This window comes from Lepidochelys kempii, chromosome 14 (genome assembly GCF_965140285.1).
Source record: "Lepidochelys kempii isolate rLepKem1 chromosome 14, rLepKem1.hap1, whole genome shotgun sequence".
NCBI classification, from domain to species: domain Eukaryota; kingdom Metazoa; phylum Chordata; order Testudines; family Cheloniidae; genus Lepidochelys; species Lepidochelys kempii.
In genome coordinates this window covers 46,314,449-46,332,170 of record NC_136393.1, presented here as the reverse complement: position 1 = coordinate 46,332,170, position 17,722 = coordinate 46,314,449, and the positions used below count along the sequence as shown (strand labels likewise).

The 17,722-nt window shown below is 55.4% G+C and overlaps 1 protein-coding gene across 1 annotated transcript; it reads right to left on the bottom strand.

Annotated features, from left to right (window-relative positions):
• Positions 1 to 7,181: 7,181 nt before the first annotated feature.
• Positions 7,182 to 14,995, bottom strand: LOC140897897 (uncharacterized). Its single transcript, XM_073311133.1, has 4 exons — positions 14,892 to 14,995; positions 13,832 to 13,950; positions 11,893 to 12,009; positions 7,182 to 11,232 (listed from the first exon to the last, which is right to left on the bottom strand). Exons 2-4 carry the CDS (start codon positions 13,917 to 13,919, stop codon positions 9,182 to 9,184), a joined length of 2,256 nt encoding a protein of 751 aa, XP_073167234.1. The 5' UTR covers positions 13,920 to 13,950; positions 14,892 to 14,995; the 3' UTR covers positions 7,182 to 9,181.
• Between the last annotated feature and the right edge of the window lie 2,727 nt (positions 14,996 to 17,722).

The following is a 17,722-nucleotide window of genomic DNA, read 5'->3' as shown; positions in this document are numbered from 1 at the left end:
TTCTGTTATTTTCTTTGTTGGGCCTGTCCTGTAGTAGGTGACTTCTGGGAACTCTTCTGGCACTGTCAATCTGTTTCTTCACTTCAGCAGGTGGGTATTGTAGTTGTAAGAATGCTTGACAGAGATCTTGTAGGTGTTTGTCTCTGTCTGAGGGGTTGGAGCAAATGCGGTTGTATTGCAGAGCTTGGCTGTAGACGATGGATCGTGTGGTGTGGTCAGGGTGAAAGCTGGAGGCATGTAGGTAGGAATAGTGGTCAGTAGGTTTCCGGTATAGGGTGGTGTTTATGTGACCATTGTTTATTAGCACGGTAGTGTCCAGGAAGTGGATCTCTTGTGTGGACTGGACCAGGCTGAGGTTGATGGTGGGATGGAAATTGTTGAAATCATGGTGGAATTCCTCAAGGGCTTCTTTTCCCTGGGTCCAGATGATGAGGATGTCATCAATATAGCGCAAGTAGAGTAGGGGTATTAGGGGACGAGAACTGAGGAAGCGCTGTTCTAAGTCAGCCATAAAAATGTTGGCATACTGTGGGGCCATGCAGGTACCCATAGCAGTGCCTCTGATTTGAAGGCATACATTGTCCCCAAATGTAAAATAGTTATGGGTAAGGACAAAGTCACAAAGTTCAGCCACCAGGTTAGCTGTGACATTATCAGGGATAGTGTTCTTGACGGCTTGTAGTTAGCCAGGGTGAGCCAGACCCCCTTAGGAGACTCACCTCCTCTTCTAAAGGGACTCCTGGGTTCTCTCCCCAGCTCTGGGAGGGGAGTGGTGTGGGCCTCGTGTTTAGAAGCAGGAGGGGGCTGGGATTCAGGACTCTTGGGTTCTCTCCCCAGCTCTGGGGAGTGGGGTCTAGTGGTTAGAGCATAGGGAAGCCAGGACTCTTGGGTTCTATTCCTATTTCTGGGAGGCTGTTTATCCCGCACTGGGGGGTTGTGTTGAGCATGGGGACCAGATCTGAATGGGTGGGGGGGGGGTGAGTGTGACTCAGTGGCTGGGTTGACACTGGGTTTGTGGGGTGTGTGGCCCCAGTTGTTAATGGGGTAGCTGCATCTCCCACCAGCACTGCCCAGCCCCCCGGGGTTAGTGGACTCAGCAGGGTGGTTGAGAGCAGACCCGGTCCCAGAGCCCCAACTCCCTTCTGACCCCTAGAGGGGATCCCTGCAGGTGCAAGGCTGAAGTCCATGTGTGTATGAGTGTGTATGTCTAGGGTCAGTCCCCAGTGCGGGTGCAGCAGCTGGGCAAGTTCCTCTTGCCCACACAGTGCCCACTGCTGGTACACCTCAGCCTCGCACCTGCAGTTACCCCCCTGCCTCCAGCCTGACCTCCCCTTACTGTGAGAGTGGGGCCCGCAACTGGCTCTTAAAAAAATCATAGTCTCTAGCAAAATGTGGTGGGAGCCAAATCTTAATAACTGTCTCTGCATCTCCGTTTGGGATGTGACACACACACACTGTTTCTGTCTCATGGGGCTCTTCTCCGCATGTCTTAGCGGAAGGCATAATTAAAGACAAGCAAACAAACAACTACTTTATTATTAAATAAATGAAAAATATATGAAACAAACCCAAACAGTAAACAGTCCCAATCTCTGCTCTCCGGTTCTCTCTGGGGAGCGTTTTCAACAGATTGTGTGACATGGGGACACTGAGGAAAAAAAATAATCCAAATTCACTTTTAAAATGGATTAGTAGAACCTCATTAAATCCCTGTGTGGATGCTCTTATTAAGAATTAGAGCCCTGGTCTACACTAGGACCTTAGGTCGAATTTAGCAGCATTAAATCGATGTAAACCTGCACCCGTCCACACGATGAAGCCCTTTATTTAGACTTAAAAGGGCTCTTAAAATCAATTTCCTTACTCCACCCCTGACAAGTGGATTAGCGCTTAAATCGGCCTTGCTGGCTTGAATTTGGGGTACTTGGGACACAATTCGACGGTATTGGCCTCCGGGAGCTATCCCAGAGTGCTCCATTGTGACCGCTCTGGACAGCACTCTCAACTCAGATGCACTGGCCAGGTAGACAGGAAAAGAACCGCGAACTTTTGAATCTCATTTCCTGTTTGGCCAGCGTGGCAAGCTGCAGGTGACCATGCAGAGCTCATCAGCACAGGTGACCATGATGGAGTCCCAGAATCGCAAAAGAGCTCCAGCATGGACCGAACGGAAGGTACGGGATCTGATCGCTGTATGGGGAGAGGAATCCGTGCTATCAGAACTCCGTTCCAGTTTTCGAAATGCCAAAACCTTTGTCAAAATCTCCCAAGGCATGAAGGACAGAGGCCATAACAGGGACCCGAAGCAGTGCCGCGTGAAACTGAAGGAGCTGAGGCAAGCCTACCAGAAAACCAGAGAGGCGAATGGCCGCTCCGGGTCAGAGCCCCAAACATGCCGCTTCTATGATGAGCTGCAAGCCATTTTCGGGGTTTCAGCCACCACTACCCCAGCTGTGTTGTTTGACTCCTTCAATGGAGACGGAGGCAATACGGAAGCAGGTTTTGGGGATGAAGAAGATGATGATGATGATGAGGTTGTTGATAGCTCACAGCAAGCAAGCGGAGAAACCGTTTTTTGTGACAGCCAGGAACTGTTTCTCACCCTGTACTTGGAGCCAGTACCCCCCGAACCCACCCAAGGCTGCCTCCTGGACCCAGCAGGCGGAGAAGGGACCTCCGGTGAGTGTACCTTTTAAAATACTATACATGGTTTAAAAGCAAGCATGTGAAAGGATTACTTTGCCCTGGCATTCGCGGCTCTCCTGGATGTACTCCCAAAGCCTTTGCAAAAGGTTTCTGGGGAGGACAGCCTTATTGCGTCCTCCATGGTAGGACACTTTACACTCCAGGCCAGTAACATGTACTCGGGAATCATTGTGCAACAAAGCATTGCAGTGTATGTTTGCTGGCGTTCAAACAACATCCGTTCTTTATCTCTCTGTGTTATCCTCAGGAGAGTGAGATATAATTCATGGTCACCTGGTTGAAATAGAGTGCTTTTCTTCAGGGGACACTCAGAGGAGCCTGTTCCTGCTGGGCTGTTTGCCTGTTGCTGAACTGAAATGTTCCCTGCTGTTAGCCGGGGGGAGGGGGGAGGGTTGAGGGGGTAGCCACGCGGTGGGGGGAGGCAAAATGCGACCTTGTAACGAAAGCACATGTGCTATGTATGTAATGTTAACAGCAAGGTTTACCCTGAAAGAGTGTAGCCACTATTTTATAAAATGTGTCTTTTTAAATACCGCTGTCCCTTTTTTTTCTCCACCAGCTGCATGTGTTTCAATGATCACAGGATCTTCTCCTTCCCAGAGGCTAGTGAAGCTTAGAAAGAAAGAAAAACGCACTCGAGATGAAATGTTCTCTGAGCTCATGCTGTCCTCCCACACTGACAGAGCACAGACGAATGCGTGGAGGCAAATAATGTCAGAGTGCAGGAAAGCACAAAATGACCGGGAGGAGAGGTGGCGGGCTGAAGAGAGTAAGTGGCGGGCTGAAGACAGGGCTGAAGCTCAAATGTGGCGGCAGCGTGATGAGAGGAGGCAGGATTCAATGCTGAGGCTGCTGGAGGACCAAACCAGTATGCTCCAGTGTATGGTTGAGCTGCAGCAAAGGCAGCTGGAGCACAGACTGCCACTACAGCCCCTGTGTAACCAACCGCCCTCCTCCCCAAGTTCCATAGCCTCCACACCCAGACGCCCAAGAATGCGGTGGGGGGGCCTCCGGCCAACCAGCCACTCCCCCACAGAGGTTTGCCCCCAAAAAAGAAGTCTGGCATTCAATAAATTTTAAAGTTGTAAACTTTTAAAGTGCTGTGCTTAAAGTGCTGTGTGGCATTTTCCTTCCCTCCTCCACCACCCCTCCTGGGCTACCTTGGTAGTCATCCCCCTATTCGTGTGATGAATGAATAAAGAATGCATGAATGTGAAGCAACAATGACTTTATTGCCTCTGCAAGCGGTGATTGAAGGGAGGAGGGGAGGGTGGTTAGCTTACAGGGAAGTAGAGTGAACCAAGGGGCGGGGGGTTTCATCAAGGAGAAACAAAAAGAACTTTCACACCGTAGCCTGGCCAGTCATGAAACTGGTTTTCAAAGCTTCTCTGATGCGCACCGCGCCCTCCTGTGCTCTTCTAACTGCCCTGGTGTCTGGCTGTGCGTAACCAGCAGCCAGGCGATTTGCCTCAACCTCCCACCCCGCCATAAACCTCTCCCCCTTACTCTCACAGATATTGTGGAGCACACAGCAAGCAGTAATAACAGTGGGAATATTGGTTTCGCTGAGGTCTAAGCGAGTCAGTAAACTGCGCCAGCGCGCCTTTAAACGTCCAAATGCACATTCTACCACCATTCTGCACTTGCTCAGCCTGTAGTTGAACAGCTCCTGACTACTGTCCAGGCTGCCTGTGTACAGCTTCATGAGCCATGGCATTAAGGGATAGGCTGGGTCCCCAAGGATAACTATAGGTATTTCAACATCCCCAACAGTTATTTTCTGGTCTGGGAATAAAGTCCCTTCCTGCAGCTTTTGAAACAGACCAGAGTTCCTGAAGATGCGAGCGTCATGTACCTTTCCCGGCCATCCCACACTGATGTTGGTGAAATGTCCCTTGTGATCCACCAGAGCTTGCAGCTCTATCGAAAAGTACCCCTTGCGGTTTATGTACTCGCCGGCTTGGTGCTCCGGTGCCAAGATAGGGATATGGGTTCCGTCTATGGCCCCACCACAGTTAGGGAATCCCATTGCAGCAAAGCCATCCACTATGACCTGCACATTTCCCAGGGTCACTACCCTTGATATCAGCAGATCTTTGATTGCATGGGCTACTTGCATCACAGCAGCCCCCACAGTAGATTTGCCCACTCCAAATTGATTCCCAACTGACCGGTAGCTGTCTGGCGTTGCAAGCTTCCACAGGGCTATCGCCACTCGCTTCTCAACTGTGAGGGCTGCTCTCATCTTGGTATTCATGCGCCTCAGGGCAGGGGAAAGCAAGTCACAAAGTTCCATGAAAGTGCCCTTACGCATGCGAAAGTTTCGCAGCCACTGGGAATCGTCCCAGACCTGCAACACTATGCGGTCCCACCAGTCTGTGCTTGTTTCCCGAGCCCAGAATCGGCATTCCACAGCATGAACCTGCCCCATTAGCACCATGATGCATGCATTGGCAGGGCCCATGCTTTCAGAGAAATCTTTGTCCATGTCCTGATCACTCACGTGACCGTGCTGACGTCACCTCCTCGCCCGGTATCGCTTTGCCAGGTTCTGGTGCTGCATATACTGCTGGATAATGCGTGTGGTGTTTAATGTGCTCCTAATTGCCAAAGTGAGCTGAGCGGCCTCCATGCTTGCCTTGGTATGGCGTCCGCACAGAAAAAAAGCGCGGAACGATTGTCTGCCGTTGTTCTGACGGAGGGAGGGGCGACTGACAACACGGCTTACAGGGTTGGCTTCAGGGAGCTAAAATCAACAAAGGGGGTGTCTGTACATCAAGGAGTATTTCAGGCAGGACTTCACGGAGGGTTCCAATAAGAAATGGTGCACCTAAGTTATTGTTCTTATTGGAACAAGGAGGTTGGTCTGGCCTCTGATTGATACATGGCTAGATTTACCTCGCTGCACCTTCTCTGTGAGTGACTGCAGTGTGACCTAGAGGAATGAGTCCCCTAGACGGGGGGGGGGGGGGGAAGCAAATGAGTACAAAACAAACCTGGTCTATTTCTTGTTTTGATCCACTCCATCTATCTTTTACATCTTTGGCTGGCAGCAGACGGTGCAGAAGGACTGTATGCCATCCACATCTCTTGCCTGCCCGGCAGAAGATGGTACAATATGACTGCTAGCCATCCTCATCTCTTGCCTGCCCGGCAGAAGATGATACAGTACGACTGCTAGCAATCCGTATCGCCTGCCTGCTCACCATAAGACGGTTCAATAGAACTGACTGCAGGACTAAAGAGAATGACCTGGTCAAGTCACTCCAAATTTAGTCCCTGCGCCCATGTCTGCCCAGGCACTCCCGGCCAGGAGCACCTCGGACACGACGAGGACGGCTACCAGTCGTATTGCACCATCTGCTGCCAGAAGGCAATGGGTTGCTGCTACTGTGTAGCAATGCCGTACCGCGTCTGCCAGCACCCAGGAGACATACGGTGACGGTTACCTGAGCGGGCTCCATGCTTGCCGTGGTATGGCGTCTGCACAGGTAACTCAGGAAAAAAGGCACGAAACGATTGTCTGCCCTTGCTTTCACGGAGGGAGGGAGGGAAGGGGGGCCTGACGATTTGTACCCAGAACCACCCGCGACAATGTTTTAGCCCCATCAGGCATTGGGATCTCAACCCAGAATTCCAATGGGCAGCGGAGACTGCGGGAACTGTGGGATAGCTACCCACAGTGCAACGCTCCGGAAGTTGACTCTAGCCTCGGTACTGTGGAAGCGCTCCACCGAGTTAATGCACTTAATGCACTTAGAGCATTTTCTGTGGGGACACACACACTCGAATATATAAAACCGATTTCTAAAAAACTGACTTCTATAAATTCGACCTTATTCCATAGTGTAGACATACCCAAAGTGACCTCTATCAGAAGCAAATTAAGCTAAACTGAATTAACTGAAATGAAATGAAGGTGAGAGACAAGTAAAAGATACATGATCTCTCTAACATCCTAGGACCGATACGGCTACAACAACACTGCAAATGATTAAACAAATGTCTCATTCCACCCCTTTATTTTATACCATGATCCACTTGCCTGCTGCATTATTTCCCATGTATTTGTTGTTAACCTTTTCCTGAAGACTTAAGAGGGAAAAAAACCCCAACAACCTAATTCTGGAAAAAAGCCCACACTTTTAAATACTGTTTGCCCTGCACTGTCGAACCTGAGAAGACAACAATTACAGGGGGAGTTTTTAAAAAACAATGTAGCAAATGGAGAAATATTATTTTAATGACGAATTGATAGCACAATGGTTCATTTTCTCTGACATTCCCCTTCCCCCTGAGGCCCAGCCCCCACGACACCCCTTCTCCCTGAGCTCATGCCCCCACACCGCCCCTTCCCATGAGGCCCCACCTCCATGCTGCCCCTTCTCCCTGACCCCCGCCCTGGCCTTGCATCACCCCTTCCCCCTGAGGCCCTGCTCCCGCCCTGCCTCTTCCCCCCCAAACCCCGCCCCCTGGTCACTCTTCTCTGCCCCTCCCCGGGCCAATAAAAAGTGGGAAGGCCATGGCCCCCTGACCCGCCCTGTGCTTGTGCCCCTGGAACCCAGGTGTCCTGCTACCAGAGCTCTAGCTGGAGCATGCTGCCCCCTAGGGCGGGGTACCTGTCTTGCCCGGGTCTCCTGATTTACAGACCTGCTAGGCTGCACTGTTTTCTAATAGGCAACAATTCAAATGCCCAGAGAAAGTGGAGTTCAGTAATCCAGTTGCTAGTGGGACTGGATAGGACAGCAGGTGGCCTCATCAGCAGGGGGCAAGTCATAGCAGCCTCCAGGTCTCAAAACCCAGTTGAGGCTTTTATGCCCCCCTGGGCAGGTTTGTGAGGGTGAATGGGACACAGACAGTCTCTGTCATCCCCACCCAGGACAGGTGACCAGCTGCGCTAAGTGACGGGACCCGGCCTGGATTCAGGACCCACGAAGGGGCGTCATCTCCCCCAGCTTCCTTCTCAGTTCCGCTCAGGGTCATCCCCTAAGAATTACGGGGTTACTTCTCCTGGGATGGCCTCCCAGCCCTTCCCACGCTCCAGCCGGCCCCCGAGAGATTTCCTGCCTCTCGCCCCTGCATTGAGTTAACAGTTCTCAGTCACCAGGTCCCCAAGAGCAAACCTGGTGGTGTCCCTATGTAATCCACTGGGTGAGCGTTCATTCCCAGTCCCCCTCTGTGCCAATCCACAAGGTATGAGTTGTGACAGAACCTGACTCAAAGCTTTAAATCAAGCTGTAGCAGACTACTCATGCTTTTAACTCTGGCTGTTCCTGGTTCAATCCCAGCATTTCGACCAGCTCCCGCCTCCCTCCTCCTGACTGCATCAGGAACCACTAAAGGGATCAAGATCTAGCTTCCTTCCCCCCCATTTCAGCCTCGTCTCCCAGACTCGACTACCAACGTCCGTTCTGGTGAAAATCCTGGATCCTGCTTTGAAATGTTTCCTGACACAGCAGCTCGAAGAATCGCTGAGCTAATGGGGAACGGTATAAAATGTGGTATTCTGGCTAACAGGGAATGGTGTAAACGTGACACTCCGGCTAATGGGGAATGATATAAATGTGACACTGACTAAAGGGGAATGAAATAAATGTGACACTCTGGCTAATGGTATAAACCTGGTATTCTGGCTAATGGGGAGTGGTATAAATGGGATGCTCGGGCTAATGGGGGACGACATAAATGTGGCACCCAGCCCCGCTTGCTCCTGGGACTTAGCGCCTTTAGCCTGTGAACGCTTGCCAGAAACCATCCCGAAATGGGCCCTTATCCTGCAGCAGTGAGTCCCATGGGTCCGTTCTGCCTCCCATTTCCAGGCGTTCTCCTTTTTGACCTTTGCAGCCTGGCCTCCTCTCCTCCGGAGTGCCTGAGTGCTGGGTGCTGCCCACTGAGAAGCGGTACCTCCGCCTTTCCCCAACTTCTGTCCAGTGCCTCCTCTGAAACCACCTATGGGTCATGGATTGTTCTGTGCGAAAAGTTTCTCTCTCAAGCCTTTATTTCATCCACGGACGAGCGGGAGGCAGCCCTGACGCCTGCCCAGTGGAGGGGAGATAGAGACCGGGGAGAGGGCGTGCGTGAGGGTGGACGTCAGGGGTCGATGTGGTTTAGGGAAAGTGACGGCACCTCCCCTCCCTCTGCTGCTTCCCATCCAACTTGGGTGAGAGGAGGAGATTCCTCTTCATGGCGTGCCGGCCACTAGGGGCTCACTGATCAGCGGCTGGGTGCAGCCGAACACGCGTGACGGACGAACATTAGCCCCAGTTAGTGCATGGATTGGAATTCTTGGCCCTGAGAGGATTCCCCGATGCCTAATACAGATCAAACTCAAAGGGGTTCCTCTCCCAGGTGGACTCCTTGTTATCTCATCCCTAGCAGACACCTTCCCTCTTAGTTGCACCTTTGGCAGGAAGGTTCCTGGGGTTGGTTTCCCTGTTGTCTCATTAGGGTCCCTTCCTGGTGGTCGCGTTCCCCCTTACTCAGCCCCTTGGGAGGAGGGTTTCTCTCTGGGGTGGTTCCTCTGATGCCGGTAGAGATGGGAGCTGCGCCCGAAGCATTTCCCACAGTCGGCGCACTGGAAAGGCTTTTCGCCGGTGTGGACACGCCGGTGCCGCTCCCAGTGGGAACTCCAGGCGAAGCCCTTCCCGCAGTCAGCACAGCGGAAGGGTTTCCCCCCAGCGGCGTGGAGCCGCCGGTGCCTGGCCAGCGCCGGTGCCTGGCTGAAGCTTTTCCCACAGTCCCCGCACCGGTAGGGTTTCTCCGCTGCGTGGGAAGGCCGGTGCTGGTCGAGGTCCGTGACGCAGCTGAAACTTTTCCCGCAGTCGCCGGAGCCGTGGGATGTGTCCTCTCTGCCAGCCCGGTGCTTGGCCAGCGCCGAGCTGTGCCCAGAGCTCTTCTGCTGGCCTGCGTGCACCCGTTTGTGTTTCACCAGGTGGGCGCTCTGGCTGAAGGCCTCCCCGCACTCCCCGCAGGTGTGGGACCGCTCGCCGGTGTGGACCCGCCGGTGCCGGGCCAGGTGCGAGCTCCAGGCAAAGGCTTTCCCGCAGTCTCCGCACCGGAAAGGTCTGTTGCCCCAGCGATGCTTGGTCAGCACGGCGCTCTGTGGGCACTGGTGGGGCGGACCCGCTGCGTGGAGGAGGCGCCGGTGTCTGTCCAGCTGGGAGCCTCGAGGGAAGTTTTTCCCGCAGTCGGGGCAGGGATGGGGGGAGTTGTCCCCCGCGGGGCTCGTCTGGGCTGAGCTCTCCCCACTGTCGGGCTGCCTTTCGGTGTGGCTTTTCCGGTGCCTCACCAGCGCCGCGCTCCGAGCAAAACTTTTCCCACAGTCGCTGCACTGATGGGGTCTCTCTGCCGCTGGGCGTTTCGCAGCCAGGCGGCGTCTCTCCCCGCCGGCGTGGCACCCCCGGTGTTTGGCCAGTGCCGAGCTGTCCCCAAAGCTCTTCCCGCAGTCCGGGCACCCGTAGGGCCTCTCGCCTGTGTGCACCCGCTTGTGTTTCACCAGGTGGGCGCTCTGGCTGAAGGCCTCCCCGCACTCCCCACAGGTGTGGGGCCGCTCGCCGGTGTGGACCCGCCGGTGCCGCTCCAGGTGGGAGCTCCAGGCAAAGCCTTTCCCGCAGTCCCCGCACCGGAAGGGTTTGTCTCCCCGGTGGCTCCGACGGTGCCGGGCCAGAGCGGCGCTGCGGGGGAAGCTCTCCCCGCACTCGGGGCAGCGGTGGGGCTGCCGGGGGGCTGCGTGGGCCCGCTGGTGCTTGTGGAAGAAGGCGCTGCTGTTGAAGGCCTTGCCGCAGTCCGGGCACTCCAGGGGCTTCCCGCCGGCGTGGGCCCGCTGGTGCCGGTAGAGGTGGGAGCTGCGCCCAAAACATTTCCCGCAGTCGGCGCACTGGAAGGGCCGCTCGCCGGTGTGCAGCCGCCGGTGCCGGGCGTAGTGTGAGCCCCAGTCGAAGCCCTTCCCGCAGTCGGCGCACTGGAAGGGCTTGATCCCGGTGTGGAGGCGCAGGTGAGTGGCCAGGTGGGAGCCCACCCGGAAGCGCTCCCCGCACTCCGAGCAGCGGTAACGCTTCCCGCCGGGGGCCTGGGGACGGCGGCGCGGGCCGGGCTCCTGCCCCGCGTGGGACCGCTGGTGCGTAAGGAGGGCGGAGCTCTCGATGAAGCTCTCCCCACACTCCGGGCACGGGTAGGAGCCCTGCCCCACGTGGGATCTCTGGTGGGTAAGGAGGGCGGAGCTCTCCGTAAAGCTCTCCCCGCACTCCGGGCACAGAGAGGGCTCCTCTCCTGCACTGAGCCTGGCTTCGGGGCTCTCCCCCAATCTGCCTCTCCGCGGGGCTGCCCCATCCCGGACTTTCTTGAAGCCTCCGTTGCATGGAGCTTCTCTGCCCTGTCTCTTCCCCGGCGGCTTTCCTTGCTGGCCTCCGGACCTGCCGGCCTTGCCCCCTTTGGCATTGCGGGCCACCTTCCCCCCGCTGCTTCCCGATGATGCCGTCTCAGGGCCTCCTGTCTGTGGAGCCTCCCCTTCGGTCTCGCTTGCTGTCCCTGGGGTAAGGAGAGAGTCCAGATGTAAGCCAAGCCATGTGCCGGGGGGCATTGCAGGGACTCCCCACCACCTCTCCTCACTCCTCCCTTCCCCCCATACTCCCTGTTCCCACTGTGCCAAGGGCTCTGTGTGTACCCCCAATCTTGCTGTGCCCCCTTTTCTAGAGGCTGTGAATGCCCCTCTTCTTTCTGTCTGGGAGAGAAGTCATTCCAGGGGCCAGTGGGAGGACGGGCAGAGAGGAAACCAGGCAGTAGTTATGTTAGAAAGCGCTCACGGCACCATCAACCAGCGGCTTGATCAACAGACAACTGCAGAGGTGCTGGAATCTTGGCTGGGCTCCTCAGCTGGCAGGGGCTCCGTGTGTCTTGTCTCCCCCCACCACCCCCCATTTTCGGTTGTCTGATTTTCCCCAAAGTGGATCGGGTTCTGACCGCTCGTCCCGAGAACATGCCCCGAAACTTTGGAATCGAGCGGACGTGGCATCCCAAAGTCATTGCAGACACTGTCGTGTTGAGTGGAAGGGCCCCCCAAAAAGCTTGGCCGTCAAGCCAAGGTGCTGAGCCGGAAGTGGGAGAGCTCCCAGGGGGGCTTCCTTGGGAAAGCCAGCTCCCGACTTTGCTCCCAGATGGTTTCTGAGCTGGTCGAACGGGTTTCCTCACCTGGGCTGGCGTCTCTCGGGAGGTCTCTTCCCCCAGAGCCCTGGAGATCCGGGGGGACCCACGGCTCTTCCCCTTGCTCCAGCCGGGAGATCACGTCCGGTTTAGGGATGGGATATTCTGCACATGGGTACGGGGATAAAAGAGGGGAGAGATTAGGGTTTGTCAAGCCATTCACCTGACAGCCTCCTTAATACTCTGCATCAGCCGCCACCTCCCACCCAGCGTGGGCTTTCCCAGTCCCACCGCACCCCACCTCCTGGCCTGTCTCTCCTGCCTTCTCACCAGCTGGGCCTGGTGCAGTGTGTGAGCTTGTCTCCCCATATTGGCTGGCCCCGGTACTGCTACTGGGTTGATCCCTCGGGATTTCCTGAGGCAAGCTGTGTTCCTTAGATGCATGAGCGGGGCACCTATGGCCCCTGCCACATGCAGCTGCCCCACCCGTGAAGCATCCTTGGCCCATATGCAGCACCATATGCAGAGATGGTATGATAGGATAACATGATTTTGCCAATTAATTGATCTTTAAATATTCATGGTAAATAGGCCCAATGGCTTGTGATGGGCTGTTAGATGGGGTAGGATCTGAGTTACTACAGAGAATTCTTTCCTGTGTATCTGGCTGGTGAATCTTGCCCATATGCTCAGGGTTCTGCTGATCGCCATATTTGGGGTCGAGAACGAATTTTCCTCCAGGGCAGATTGGAAGAGGCTCTTGGGGTTTTTCGCCTTCCTCTGTAGCATGGGGCACGGGTCACTTGCTGGAGGATTCTCTGCACCTTGAAGTCTTTAAACCATGATTTGAGGACTTCAATAGCTCAGACATAGGTGAGAGGTTTATTGCAGGAGTGGGTGGGTGAGATTCTGTGGCCTGCATTGTGCAGGAGGTCAGACTAGATGATCATAATGCTCCCTTCTGACCTTAATATCTATGAATCTATGAACCCAGCACTCTTAAATCCCAGCCCAAAACCCTACCCACCAATTCATTCCCTTTCTCTAATCCGTGAGCTCTATTTGCAGTTCTGTGCAAGCCGGCGAGTCGGGCAGCCTTGGTAATCGAACCTGCTTCTCCTTAAACAAAACCGAACCACAACCTCGGAAATGAAATGAAAACAAAAATCGTCGTGAATCCAGCCCTACAGCTGAGCCATGATGCGCTCACAAGCCAGACCGGGGCAGAGACGCGGTTTTGCTTTTTTCGGGTCAAAGCCTTATGGAACCTCCATGGCCTCGGTGCTTGAGCGCCCTCTTGAAGCCAGCCCTTAACTCCGCCCCTTCGTGCCCACCAATGAAGCTACAATCTTGAATGAACTGAACTGGTAGAAACGTTTTCATTGGAAAATGGGGTTCTGTCAAAACTGACATTTCCCCCACTGGGAAAATGTCGATTTCAATGGAATTTTTCCAAAGTGTTTCGTGTCCTACGAGGTAGGGCTGGCTTCTGATCTGTTACGCCCGAGGTGACACAAAATCAAATATTATTACTAATTCATCCTTGCAGTATTCACCCAACATAAGCACGGCCAAACCGGGGCAGAGCAATGGTCCATCTAGCCCAATAGCCTATCTCGGCCGCTGGCCAGTACCAGAGCTGCAGGGGGACAAGACAAAACTCCTACTGATTTCAAAGGTGCTTTGTGAGGACTGTGGGACTCCGGTCACTAGGGCAGAGCTGTTCTTTGCATCCCAGGGAGCACAGAGGTCCATGAGAAGCAAAGAGTAACTTAGAGCAGCCTTGGAGCTGCTCTTACTCATGCTGACCAGCACCGTGCACAGCCCCAGTGTATGAGACAACTTCATAGACTCATAGAATATCAGGGTTGGAAGGGACCTCAGGAGGTATCTAGTCCAACCCCCTGCTCAAAGCAGGACCAATCCGCAACTAAATCATCCCAGCCAGGGCAGACCATCCCATAACCGAAGGCAGACAGTTCCTTACTGAGGGACATCAGGGTCTCATAGCTCTCCTGCATGACATCTCTGTACAGGGCCCTCTGCCGAGGATCTAGGAAGAGCCACTTCTCCATCGGGAACACGCAGCTGGCTCCTTTAAAGCAGCTGAAAGAACAAGAGAGCCCCACTCAGCACCTGCTGCTCCTGGGGCGATCCCAGCTTCCCCCAAAACCCCATATGCCGTTCCCAGGAGTGCTGATTGGTTAGACTCCCCCTCCTGAACAGAACTGGGTGCTTTGGGGAGCTGCTCCCCCATCCCACAGATGGGGACATTTCCGCCTCCTCTGGCTTTTGTCTCTTCCAAACAATACGGCCTCAGATGAGCCGAGTCCCAGAAAGTTTGTCCCCCAAAGAGTGAGAGGATCCAGAGCGAATTGTGGCCGTTATTCGGCAGCCTGCCAGGATGGAGCAAGGCGACTGGGGTGGGGCCTGAGTCCATATCACCCCCCGAATCCCCACCACCCCCCACTCTCTCCCTGCAGACAGATGGATTGGGCCAGGCTGGGTCACTTTATCCCAGCCTAGCCCCGGCCCTTCCCAGCAGTACTGAACCCACCCAGTGACCGAGTCTTGGGACCAAACGCCAGCAAAGAGCCAAGTCAAAGGGGCCGCTTTGGGGGATCCCCGCCCGACACTGTCCCCCAGGACTCAGGCAAGACAGGACCTGGCTTTTCCTCTCCCAGCTCCTCACCTGGGTCCCAGGAAAGTCAGCTCTGCCCAGGGATGGATTTGGCCAAGGCTGGGAGCTGGGAACCTCCTTCCCCACTTATTGCTCCGGCTGCCCCTCCCACTCCCCCCCCCCCACCCACCCCCCATTTTTCTGTCTCCTTCCCCCTCTGCCTAGGAGACTGTCCTGTTCCCGGGGGCGTTCGCTCTCCCCGCGCCGGATCAGCGGCTGAGAGCCTGGGGGCGGCGGGGAGCTGAGGGGGCAGCAGCTCTGGGACTCGCAGGATCCCCGGGGAGCAGAGCTGGGGCGAGCAGGGGCCCTGGGTGCAGAGACACTGTCCTGCCCGGCCCCGGCCCTTTCCCCCGGGTCCCCCCATCACCTGCAGGCTCCGGCCCCGGGGGCTGGTGCGGGCCGAGCCCGGGGCTGGTGGCAGCCGCCGCAGACGGTCCCCACCCGGGCTGGGCACAGCGGGGGCCTGGCTCGGCGCTACGGAAGCAGCAGCCGCTAACCCGGGAAGTTCAGCCCCCGGATCTGCTGATCACAGGAAACGCCCGGCCGGGGGAGCGGGAGAGGGCTGCCGCCTCCCGTCCCTGAGCCAGAGCCAGAGCCAGAGCCCACTCGCGGGGGCAGCTCCGGGGACCCCCCCTTCCCAAGCTCCCAGAGGTGCTGGACTGGGGTGGGGTGGGGGCTGCCGCCCCCCCTGGCTTGAAGCGGTTCCCATCATATGCAGGGTTTGCAGTTTGGGTCAATGGCTCTCCGCCCCCGCTCCCCCCCCCCCACTGTACAAATTGTTGCGGCCCCCCTGTAGGACTGAAAGTCTCTATCCAGGGGAAATGGGGCCCGGCTGGGGCCAACCCTCGGCCCAGCAACCCCATGTGGAGGAGAGACACCCCCCCACACACGCACCCCATGCTCTGTCACAAGTTGCTACCCCGCCTCCAGCTGCTTGACCCCCACCCGCACCTCCACCCCGGGCCAGTCAATTTCCACCCCCTGGCCACCCGCCTCCTCCACTTTGCCCCTTTCTAACCCCTGTAAAAAGCAGTCAGAAGAATCTGGTGCCAAGTGAGGGCAGGGTGAGGGCAGCGGGCGGCTTCAGCACATGTTACTGAGCCTGCTCAGTACGCACCCTCAGTAGCAAATGATGTCAGGTAGCAATTTGGGACAGTGCACCCCCAGGAGCTAATTCTCCTTTCGACCTAGCGCTGGCCAGGCTGGGGCTTAGGTCGGTTTAACGGCATCACTCAAAGTAGTGGATTTTTCACACCCCTGAGTTATACCGACCAATTTCCTAGCTTAGACCAGCCCGATGTCTACACTCCACACTAAGCCCGGGCTCTGACCCAGGGTTGAGTCCAAGCCCCCTTTTCTGTCCACACACAAATCAGTCTGACTCGGCTCAGGAAGCGCTCTGGACCCAAGTCCTAGGACCTCGCTGTGGGGGTGGGTGAGAGCCCAAGTCCCGCTATGACTCGGGTCCAAGGCCTGTCATTTTGCAGTGTGGACGTGGCTCAAGCCGCAAATCTGAGTCAGAAGGCCTACGTCTTGGGGAGACCAGGTCTGGCAATCGTAAGGCCAGGTTTACAATGCAGCGTGGACGCTGCAAGCCCAGGTGCCACCTGTCCACAAGCAAGTCCACAAACACCAAGACTACAAGCCCGGGCTTAATTTGCCATGCAGACGTAACCCGGCCTAGCACTGTCAACCCCGGGGGCTAGGTCGGGCGAACTGTGTTGCTAGGGAGGTGGCTTTTTCACACCCTTGAGCAAAGTATCTGGGTTGACCAGACCTGAAGCTCATGACCTGCAAAGGGTTACACTGAGCCTGAGTATGGGCAGACAGAGGAGCCTACAGGACGTACAGAGTTTTAACTAAAAAGAAAAGGAGGACTTGTGGCACCTTAGAGACTAACCAATTTATTTGAGCATAAGCTTTCATGAGCTCATGAAAGCTTACACTCAAATAAATTGGTTAGTCTCTAAGGTGCCACAAGTCCTCCTTTTCTTTTTGCGAATACAGACTAACACGGCTGCTACTCGGAAACCAGAGTTTTAACTGCAGCTGCAAGAGCGTTTCAAGTGTAGACAAGCCCTAGGCGTCCCCCAAATCTGTGTGCCTACCCAGATTGTCCTGCAATTTGCTGTGCCTTACGGGGGCCCAGGAGAGGGTTGGTGACTCAAATGTCAGGTCATTTGAGCATGAGATTACTGAGATACTGCCCCCCCCCAACCAAAACAAACCCACTTTTCTTCGAGGTCACAGGTTCTACCAACACACCTGTGCATACCTGGCTTCAGAACTGCTGGTGACTAAATGGGACGGGAAAGGGAGGGTGAGCTGGAAATGGGGCAGAGGGGGGCGATATGCTGTGGGGGGGAAAGGGGAGGAGAAAGACGCAGCACAGCACTCCTCACTCACATGCTTCGTGATCAGTGACGGGAGCAGCGGAAATGCCCTAAAAGTGGGGGGCCTCATGCGTCCGAACCATGGCCCCATGCGCTGCACCGCCCCCCCTGAGGCCCCACCCCCGCACTGCCTCTTCTCCCTGGTCCCCCACCCTCACATGGCCCATTCCTCCCCCAGGCTCTGCCTTTGCACCACCCGTTCTGCCCCAGACCCTGTCCCTGCACTGTCTCTTCCCCCAAGGCACCCTCCCCTCCCCGCTCGCCCTTATGGACAGTAAAAAGTGGGAGGGCCATGGCCCTCTAGCCCCCCCTGTTCTGGTGCCCTGATTAGTGATCCAAATGTGGGGTCATTTGGGCAAGGGACTGAGGTAGGCTTGGAAGGATTAGTTAGAGGCTCACCTGTAAACATCCGTCAACGTGGATTTCACCGCCCAGGCACAAACCCATGAACCAATCTCCCCATGGATAACAACTGAAAGGTACCGCAAGGCAAAGTAAGAAACATGCCTCTTGGCAGCTTAGTCGAATTTGATTTAGGGCCATTTATTTGGCATATTACAACATGGGATGGTGACGGCTGGTGTTTTAATGGTACTAAAACTTGGACTTTTTGAATCTTCGTGTCATTCCACAATGAACCCCCCCCCCCCATTGTCTGACCCTCTGGAACCATGAAAATTTAAAGAGAGAAAACTGCTTAAAAATAAACATGGGTATTATCCATTCAAATTATAAACCAGTAAAAACCCAGTTCTACCAAGCCTGGATTGAGAAATTTAGTGCACTCCCGCGCTGAGCAACTAGA

Bases quoted from the DNA above. Each gene is read 5' to 3' on its own strand.
- LOC140897897 (XM_073311133.1), bottom strand. From the start codon at position 13,919: ATGGAGAAGTGGCTCTTCCTAGATCCTCGGCAGAGGGCCCTGTACAGA. The intron at 12,010-13,831 runs GTAAGGAACTGT...ACCCATGTGCAG, and splicing joins TGAGACCCTGATGTCCCTCA to AATATCCCATCCCTAAACCG. The intron at 11,233-11,892 runs GTGAGGAAACCC...TCCTTACCCCAG, and splicing joins CCCGAGAGACGCCAGCCCAG to GGACAGCAAGCGAGACCGAA.